We start from the raw sequence: 10119 nt of genomic DNA, 5'->3' as shown, positions 1-10119 counted from the left end.
TCCGGTGATTATTAACAAAACTGCAACTACTTAAACAATATATATTAGACATACCAACCAGGTCTAACATGGCTGTCTATGGGATAGATTAAAAGTTGTACTTATATATGGTGCTTAATCAGGTGTCATTCAATAACTTATCAACGGAAATATGAAAGAAAATTATGTACACGTAGCTGAATATGATTTCCAAGATGTTTGCAAAATATCAAAATAAAATGACTTCTACCGAATTTAAGAAACTTATTCTTGCAACAGTTAATTAACATGTAAGTTTAAGAAAATTAATGATGACTCACTTATGGCCAACTACTGTACAACCGTTCACATACTGTAACGCCCCACTTAGGGACATTTGATTATGTTTTCTACGTATTAATTACATGCCTTTGCGTTCCATTCGGACTTGGCTGTTGCTCTCGTGGGTGGTCTTAGTGACATCCTTTTACGGGCGCTTCATTCATTCTATAATCAGTTCAGAAATTACATGTCATTTAGAATTACTTCCCTTTGTAGTCGTCTGCTTCAACTTCGCTCCTACTCAGGGTGTGTACAGCTATTAGAATACACAGTCCTTTCGCCGCTATTCACAGTGATTTTTGAAAGGTAAGAGGTCGTTTGAATATTCATAGGAACGCCACAATTCGAAGTGATTCAGTGACAGTTAATTAACGGCTCCAGTATGAATTGTTCAGGTAAGATGTTTAGTGGCGGTGTCCTTGAAAAGGATTAGATAATGTAATACATTTGGCCATAGTTTAACATATTACTCTGTAGTTTTAAGTTTTCACTAATAAACTCTCTCATTCCTAATTTGTTTGAACAAGGCTAGACCATGAGTCTCGATCACAATAAAAGCAGTATTTCAGGTCAGTTCACTGACGCCGAAACTGTGTGGTACATAAGCCTATTTACAGTACCATACACAAGATAAGTTGCTTGCACATACAAAAACCCATTTTAATCTTTAAAATATAACTGAAACACATAATTATCTAAGTTACTATACGCAAGGTCAGAACAAAACCCGCTTATAAATCAGGCCAGGTCAGTGTGACCTTAGCGAACATTAAACTCATAGCTGTGGTGTTTGATTACACGCTTACATTGCACACACCACCACATCAGCGAAGCCCGTTAAACTGTAGGGGCCAAACATCACAGCAGTAAAATCTTTTAAAAGTTCGTACTTGCTGGTGTTTCACGAGCATAGACAAACAGATAAGTTTTTGTATTTTATTTTACCTTTGCTCATAATAATACCAACGTAATATTCTTCACAACATTAAAAACAAGGTTGGTCTGTGATGCTGTAGGTTTTATAGATGGGCCAGGTGACCACGTAAGCATAAAGTTATGGATAAGACGGGCGTTTTATAATGTCGGCCAGGAAAAGTGAACATTGAAATTTATAAAGCAGTGTCTCGTGTGTATAAATTACCCTATACAAGATAAGCTACGTATCGAAAACTGCACTTTAGACTGCCAGCTCACGGCGTCCTGCCCATGACCAATATTGTGTTTACAGCCATGATATAGGTGAGTGGGTTATATCCCACACAACAACGGACCAGCTAGCGAAGCTCAACCTGAATCTATGTTCACAGCCATTGGGGCCAACATCGGAGCACAAACTGAACATAAAGAAAATCATTCCTGCTGGCTATCACGAGAAAAGGCAGACAAAGGTAACTGTTTGTATTTTATTGTATGTGTATGCATGTTGTCTGTTTTTTTACTCGTGGCGTTCTTGCTCCTCAACAATCTGATTATGTTTGGTATCCTTCACAACACTATGGCAAAAGTAGGTCTGTGAAGCCCTGAACTTGTATCGGTGAGTCTTGTGAAAATATCATTCAAAACACAGTTGTCAGTGTTGATATGTTAGAGGAAAATGTATGTGATGTGCAGTGCTCCTTTACAACAGAGATGTACATGCCTCTCACCACCCCAACAGTTATATTACGTGCATTTCAGGTAAAATCTTATCACTTCCGCGGGCCAGGTATTCTGCTACTTATCTTCCCTTGCGTGTACATTTCCCCTTTTCTGTTGTAGACACACAAAAGACTGGGCACATTCGCTGACGTTGGAAACAGGATGTTGTCCGAGTTCATATTGGGGGCAGCTGTTGTGCTGTTTCTCGCCTACATATATCAGTCAAAACGGAAATACAGCAGGATGCCTCCGGGTCCGAAACCACTGCCAGTACTGGGCAATTTCTTCGAAATAAATGAGGGTACAATGGCACAAGATCTCACTCATTTGGGTTCTCAATACAATGGCATATTCACTGTTCATCTGCTAACGACGCCGGCAATCATTCTGGATAATGTCAAAATCATAAGGGACCTCCTTCTTTCACCTGAATATGCTGACATCTTCAGTGGAAGGGTGAGCTCATATTTCAGCAAGCATTTGGTGCCACATGATATGGCATTGCAGACGATTAGTGAACTACAGCAGTACATGAGAAAGTTGACCTTTCGTGGAATAAAACAGTACGGAACTGCACTGAAAAATGTTGAGCACCACGCCCAGGTAGAAATCCAAAAAATTATCAAGAGGTGCAGAGAAAGAAATGGCGTCTCGTTTGACCCGCTGGAAGACCTGAATCAATATGTCAGCAACGTAATCTTAATTTTGGTAAGTTGGCATATTCTGAAGAATAGTAACTAATAATCGTTGTGGTGATTACTGATTAGGTACATGAATAATGGTCTACATAGTAGTGTAAAATGGTGTTTTCATGATTAATAGGATTACATTTTATTAGAGGTTTGCCAAAGTGCCACAAAGGTCTTGATGAACTGTGGCATTCACCACTCTTGTACATATAATTTCAGATTTGTGGACAAAGATTTGAACCTGGTCATAAGACACTGGAGATGTGTGGCAATATTGCCGCTGATTTTGTGTACCTCGTCAACTTCAAAAACCAGATTCTCATGGACAATGTCCCGTTCAGTACAATGTTGATACCAGACCTAAGACGGGCATGTCAAACCATGAAGGGCGGTTACCACTATTTCACTGAGACTATTGACAAAATATCAAAGGTAATGCTCACAACCCAAACCCCAACAAAGATATGTTTACCTGTCGTCAAGTAAATGACGCTTGTTTGAAGCTGCTACTACTCTATGTGTACTATGATCACAGGTCAAGATATATATTGAATATTATTGTATACAACGGAGCAAACGACACTTGAGATGACTGTAAAATGTTATGAACTAAATATATCTTTGTAGGAATCCAAAGGTACGATGCCCGACTGTCTCTACACATTGCTGTTAAAAGAGCGTGAGGAGGGAATGCTATCAATGGGGAATGTAAAAGGGATACTGATGGATATCCTGCTTGCAGGTAGTACTATACAAAATGATATTTTGCTTTGACGTCCTTCTGTTTATCGTTGTACAGAAAGAACTTTACATGTTTTCGAGTTACAGAAGGACAGATACTCATGGACAGTCACAATTATCAGTACATAGGTGTCTGATTGTTACATTCACCTACCATTCAGTATTATGTGGACAGGTATTGCCACGACAAAAGGAACCCTCTACAGTGCCCTTGCGGCAATGGTAAACTTCCCCAAGGTCCAGAAGAAGATCCAGGAGGAGATCCAAAGGGTGGTTGGAAAGGACCGACTTCCGGATTTGGAGGACCGGAACAAAATGCCCTACACCAGGGCAGTAGAATTGGAATTGTATCGTTACTTCACGCCCGCTGGAACGCCTGGTCCAAGGCATTCGACACAAGACTGCACCTATAAGGGTTACTGCATTCCAAAGGGAACAATGGTGCGTATCAGTTATCATAAAGGGCAACGTATCTGTTAATAGCTTCCTTCATGGCAAATACATTTTATAGTACATATTACCGACTAATCATCTAGCAGGATCTACAATTTTCCCAGAAATTATTGTGAAAATCTTTGTTTCAAAATATCGATAATAGAATATTAAAATAGGTGTTGTATAGTAAGGTACTCAGTATGGGAGGCAACTCTTGTAGGCTTAAGAATGAACTCTGGTGCAGCAGACAGCTTCCGATCCTTTGTTGGCATGGCAGATTTGACATAAGATGAGAAAGAAAAGCTGATTCTAGATAATTTTGAAATGGGTGTGAGTAATGCAAAAGTGTTAGCCGATAGACATGACATTCCTCTGTCTACAGTATACAGAACTTTGAAGAATATTAAGTTAGGTGTTGGCATTGAGCACTAGACAGTGGCAGGGTGGCCAAGGAAGTTCAGTACTACGAATCGCCTGCGACTTGGTCAGATTGTGAGTAGCGGGAATTGAAAAGCGTTGAGAATATCAGAAATAAGATGACTAATAGAGGAAGTCCTCAGGTGTGAAACCCTCAGACAAGAATTACAGATATTTGACTGGGTGAAGAAGCACTGAATTCCTTCACCATTGATGAAAGATGCACAAACAGAAAGACGTTTAAACTGGTGTAGGGCTCACGAAAATCAAGAATAGAATAATGTTTTCTTTTCTGATGAAAGTTCTGTCTGTCTTTTTCCCGAACAGTGTGAAAATTGAACAAAAAGTCCCGTGAAACCTATCTACCAACGCCCAAAACATAGCCCAAAATTTCACATGTGGGGTGGGATATCATCACGTTAAGTGGCGCCGTTGTGTATTTTCACTGGAAATTTGACGAAGGAACGATATGTTGACGTCTTAAATGATCACCTCCTTCCAACGGCCCGAACACTGGATGAATTGGATTTTACAGCATCATAACGACTCAAAACACACTGCAGGCTACTCAAAGCAGTGTTTGTTCAAGTTTTGAACTGGCCCAGCTAAAGCCCAGATCCTAACCCTACTGAGTATGTGAGGGGACTAATAAAGGACAAAATAAACCAAAAAGTTCTTAAAAATATTAAGGATATGAAGAAAGAAATGGTCGAATATTGGCATACCCTGTACTAACTTTGATCGGTAGTAGGCGCATTCAGTCGTGTATTGCAGGGCAAGGGGGTCTCACAATGTACTGTAAAAACACTTAAACTGTCAGAGAATCATATCTCAACATACTCATTAAAGTAAAACTTATATGGCTTATATACATGTCTTAGATATTTGTCGAAACATCTTTCTCAAAAATGTCTGGGAATACTATACAAACTCATTACACAATCCTTATAGTCTATTTATTCCGGTCCTTTGATTTTGTAAGATGTTACCTGCTGATTCCAAGCTGAATCTAAAACGTTATTCGGAAGTCAGTCCGTACGAGAACTATGTGTGGTATCTACCAATAAACCACAAAGACATGTGATGTAATTAAGAATTGTATTCTCAAATGAACTAACTCCTCAAATCAATACAAAGGTATAACTATGACGGTACAGAATAGACTGGCAGTACAAATTCAGAGTAAGTATAATAATACAAGAGCAGGGTTTATATCGACACAGATTATGATAGCAATATTCACCTCTCAGTAACAGTAGCCCAACATGCAACTAGGCCTGGCAGGATATGACGATGACACAATGCTGGACTTCTGGTGACTTCAGATGTACTGTGAGATGAGAGGCAATAACTCACTCCCCATATATCCAAGAAACAGCCGAGACAATTCCACAATAGTCTCGAATAGGCTTTCCAGATGATTCTAGGTTGTTCTCAGCACCACTGGAGATGCCTCTACGGTTGTAGCACAAGTCGAAATATATCACACCACTGGCCCTACAGGTACTATATGTTAGAAGTGAAACATTGCTGTACAATGTATAACTCTGCCCCATAACAACATTTATTTCACTTAACAGATGATTACCCTCAATGATACTTTCAATTTAAGACACAATTCAATTGAATCTTTCTTTTGAAGGTCACTTACAATGTGTGGCGTGTACATCATGACGAATCATTTTGGGAGAATCCCTTCACATTTGATCCAACCAGATTCCTGGATGAACGTGGCGAGTTGCTGCCACCGGAGGATGAAAAACGTCAGAGGTAAACATTCAAAGTACTGGACGTGTTTCAGTTGAATCACATTATGTTGAGAAATAAAGGCTCAGACAATATTTACCACATCGATTATGATTATGACCTACCTAGGATTCTAACTAGGACGACCAATACAGTCGGATCCTGGCAGATTCAGTAAGTCAGCTCTTAGACATACAAAATAACAAGCTTGTGCATGAGTAGCACTCAACCCTGGGCACTTAGAGGAACCCACTCACCTGATGGTAGGTGACCAGATGGTGGACACACGAACACGTGCAGTTGCGGGTATAGTAACGTGCAGTGTCATTAGACAAAATACTGTGACTATGAGAAATTACATAGAGGGCTGCCACTGCCACCATGGTGTGTCTTTATGAATCAATACAAGTAAAACTATTGTGACATTTTACATAATTATTAGATATAAATAATTATGAAAGTTAATGGTTACTAGACCATTATTGAATATAATTATTTGAATACAGGGTTACACCTGACTTAACAATGAGAAATTGTTTTAATATGAACAATTCCAACAAACTTGCGTACCTGTAATTAGAGTAATTACATAGGGCTGTCACTGCCAGCATGGTGTGTGCCGGGCACATGACACATGCAGCTCATATATTACCTGAGCGTACAGACTGCAGGAGCAGCATGTGCCAGAGCCCAGGATGTACCTGCCGGCAGCCAGCACATCTGTATGGCAAGCTGTTAGGGACAAAAATTGTAAAATGTGCCAGGGGTGCTGTGCTGTACATTGTATAAACAATTGAATCTATGACATATGTACATATTTTCAAGGGTTTCACTTCATTGCAGACTGCTGACGTTTGGCATCGGAAAGCGTTCTTGCATTGGCGAGAAGCTGGCCCGAGTGAGGATATTTCTTGGACTGACGTCCCTACTGCAAAACTTCGACCTGACTCGTGATCCATCGGAACCTTTCCCTTCACCCGACCCCCGTACATACCGGTGTGGATTTATCTCACAACCACCTCCTTACAAGCTACAATTCAAACCAAGATACTGAGATCCAAGATTCCATCGTGGCGGTAGAAGAGCCCAGTGGTTGAAGCGTACACTCGTCACTCGGAAGACCCGGGTTTGATTCCCTACACTGTGTGAACCCCATTTCTGGTGCCGTGATATTGGGGGAAGAGTTGAAAGCAGCGTGAAAAAACACCTTATTCACTCACTCTTCATTTTATGTGCGCCTTTTGTCACTTATAGTATAAAATGTAGTAATACCAATATCTACAGAGAAACATCAGTATACAGATGACTTTACATTTCTTTAAAACGACGAATATGCAAAGTTAGTTGAACTTCAATTAATTTCTAAACATTGAATTTTATCAATGTTAAGTATGTTTGGTCAATGTCATCTCTCATCTCGTTGAGGCGGCGGGTTAGCATGTTGGTTCGCTCGTCACGCCGAAGACCCGGGTTCGATTCCCCACATAGGAACAATATGTGAAGCCCATTTCTGGTGTCCCCCGCCTTGACATTGCTGGAATGTTGCTAAAAGCGGCGTAAAACTAAACTCACTCACTCACGTTATATCGTTAATACACACCCCTTCTTGTAGAAGTAACTATGGCCCTGACCAGTTTTACTAATTTGTCTTTTGTCAAAAGCTGTATTTGCTACATCAATGTCATTTGTTTAGCTGACCTTATAACAGTAATTGTTATTGTCCCCCTATCTTATTGTTCGATGAACACGAGTGAGAAATACGTATCTGGCGTTATCATACACCTACAATGAATATTGTAGAGAATTGTAATTTGCTCAAATATATTCAACATTGTTTATCCAGTAATAATAAAGAAATACTCAGAGTTTTTTTAATGTAAACAAGTTCATTATCATTACTAGACAATAATATAGTTTTGTCATGTAAAAATGTCATCAACATGATCATGTATCACTTTGTAAACTTTCGTGTGTTTTACATATTTAGTCAAATGAAATATCGGGTTATATGTAGAACGTTGGATTTGAGTATTTCATTCTACACTAAAACACTTAATTCCTCATTTCGTAATCATTACACGTATGGCGAATAACTGTATTTATTACTCGCCCATGAAAAATATTGCAGTGTAATAAACTGACGTGCAAAAGAAAGTACACAGGTGTAATTGTTGTTGCAATCCCAAATATGCATTCAAACTAATAAAGTTATTGAAAAACATTAATTGTATAGAACGCAACCATCATGTTTCATTTGCCAAAATGCAACCAAAAACATTTGTCCGTGTTTTGCAAAATTGTGATTATTGTCCCATGCACCAGCACTTTTCTGACAGAGAGTATAAAACCTGTTTGTCGTGAAGACTTGACAGAAATCTCACGAGGAAATGCCAAGATTGACGTCGGCGCAACGAGAACGGGCCAAAGGAATGACACAAATGGGTGCTTTCAACAGCGATATTGCAAGGACAATGGGTTGCACAAGACAAACCATAATTCGGCTGTTTAACCGTTTCAGTACGACAGGCCAGACATGTGATCGACCCAGAAGTGGACGTTCCACAGTCACAACACCCCAAGAGGATCGCTATCTGCGGGTTATTCACCTACGCAACTGGATGTTGACGGTGACGTCATCAGCAGCCACATCATTGGGTCATCGCGTAAGCCGATTCACAGTGACAAGACGACTTCGTCCTGCTGGCATGCATGGGCCTACCGACCGCTGCGTGGAATGGCCTTGACCTTCCAGCATCGTAGGAACCGTCTGCAGTGGTCATCACTTCATCGCTGTTTAATTTTACAATGTCATTTTGCTGATAAAACACGTGTACTGCAGTGTGCTTCAACATACATTTTCCATTTCATCAAAAGGTTTTGTTATTTTTATCATATTGGAAGAAACACAACCTGTGTACTTTCTTTGCACATCAGTTTATTTTATACTGCAATATTACACTAGTGTAATACCGCTAGACATATGGCATCGTAACGATTTACAGTTATGACGTCACAATGCTGATACCTCTGGCACAATGGTATGAGACCTTGCTTGACTCGCAGAAAGCTGAGAGTCATCACACTGTAGGCAGTTTCTATCAATTTATGTTGGAGAGTAATAAACAGAATACTAAACTCGTTTCCATGAAATACCATTTTTATTAAACTAGTGAAAGATTTAGTATTTCGATACCAAATGATTAACTCGTTTAATAAAAATGGTATTACACGGAAGGTCGTGTAGTATCCTCTATATATATCGTCATCGTGTCAGTATATTCAACTGAAACTGCCAACTTAGTATCGGTCAAGTCGTTGGAGGATGATGCCGATAGAAGAACCCATTGTTTCAACATTGCTTTCGTGGTAACATCCACCCATATAACTTCCTTGTTTAAGGTGACACGTGTGAAAAACCTTTAAGACTGCAAGAAACGGTATTCAACCAAACCCAAATGGTATCCGTAGGTGTCACACGCGGCTGGAGATGGAACTATGAATGGTCAAGTTGTGACTACTTTCAAAGTCTGAAACAAATATGGCGTCGCCCTTGTCCATCGGCGATCATGATAGAATTTACCATCGGGAACATTGACATATATATAGTTGAGTTCGACAAGTTCGGGATCCTTTGGTGACATGATTAATTAACTCATTACTGCTGTTGAAGCATATGCCAAATATGGCCAAAGAGAAGTGGAACCAGTAAAATGGCTTTCTGAGTGGGTTACTTTCAGTACTTGGTATTGTCATGGGTAGAAGCACAAACTGAAGAGAGGAAAAGGAACTGAAAGCCATTCTGTCCCCTGTCATCATGAAACGTTTGTAGTAGTTCCCACTGACAAGGCCTCAGATACCAGGTTCAGTATAGTCTGTTTGCAGTGAAAACGTACCGATGAATTTCACATAAAAATAAAAAAGTAAATCGGATAAAGTGAAATTAAGAATGTGAATCCTCATTATTTTACCTTGCCAATTGAACACGTAAATCTCAACTTAGGAGAAAAGTTGTTTAACAAACGATGATCATAGATTCAAATCGCTATTATTGGTTTGCATTACAAGAGGGTAAGCGAATTGGAACAGTGAAACAAATGCATATGCGGTACGTGATGAGCGTTAACTTAGACCAACCCTACTTGTTCTCGGGGTT

The 10119-nt window shown here is 39.7% G+C and overlaps 1 protein-coding gene across 2 annotated transcripts; it reads left to right on the top strand.

Moving 5' to 3' along the window:
• The first annotated feature begins 534 nt into the window (after positions 1-534).
• LOC124271249 (cytochrome P450 2C30-like) lies at positions 535-8196 on the top strand. Of its 2 annotated transcripts, XM_046706341.1 has the most exons (8): positions 535-606; positions 1608-1688; positions 2059-2646; positions 2847-3059; positions 3255-3369; positions 3544-3809; positions 5863-5990; positions 6810-8196. In XM_046706341.1, exons 3-8 carry the CDS (start codon positions 2101-2103, stop codon positions 7018-7020), a joined length of 1479 nt encoding a protein of 492 aa, XP_046562297.1. In that variant the 5' UTR covers positions 535-606; positions 1608-1688; positions 2059-2100; the 3' UTR covers positions 7021-8196. The 2 variants fall into 2 exon arrangements, with proteins under 2 accessions (XP_046562297.1, XP_046562296.1); XM_046706340.1 differs by lacking the exon at positions 535-606 and having other exon boundaries at positions 1225-1688.
• Positions 8197-10119: the final 1923 nt, after the last annotated feature.

Source organism: Haliotis rubra, unplaced genomic scaffold (genome assembly GCF_003918875.1).
Source record: "Haliotis rubra isolate DU_JTF1 unplaced genomic scaffold, ASM391887v1 Scf159, whole genome shotgun sequence".
Classification (NCBI taxonomy): domain Eukaryota; kingdom Metazoa; phylum Mollusca; class Gastropoda; order Lepetellida; family Haliotidae; genus Haliotis; species Haliotis rubra.
Note: the sequence above shows the minus strand (reverse complement) of the source record. Positions and strands in the feature narration are given on the sequence as shown.

Excerpts from the sequence above, each read along its gene's own strand:
- LOC124271249 (XM_046706341.1), top strand. The coding sequence starts at position 2,101 with ATGTTGTCCGAGTTCATATTGGGGGCAGCTGTTGTGCTGTTTCTCGCC. Across the intron at positions 2,647-2,846 it reads GCAACGTAATCTTAATTTTG|ATTTGTGGACAAAGATTTGA; the intron begins GTAAGTTGGCAT and ends ATATAATTTCAG. Across the intron at positions 3,370-3,543 it reads GATGGATATCCTGCTTGCAG|GTATTGCCACGACAAAAGGA; the intron begins GTAGTACTATAC and ends TTATGTGGACAG.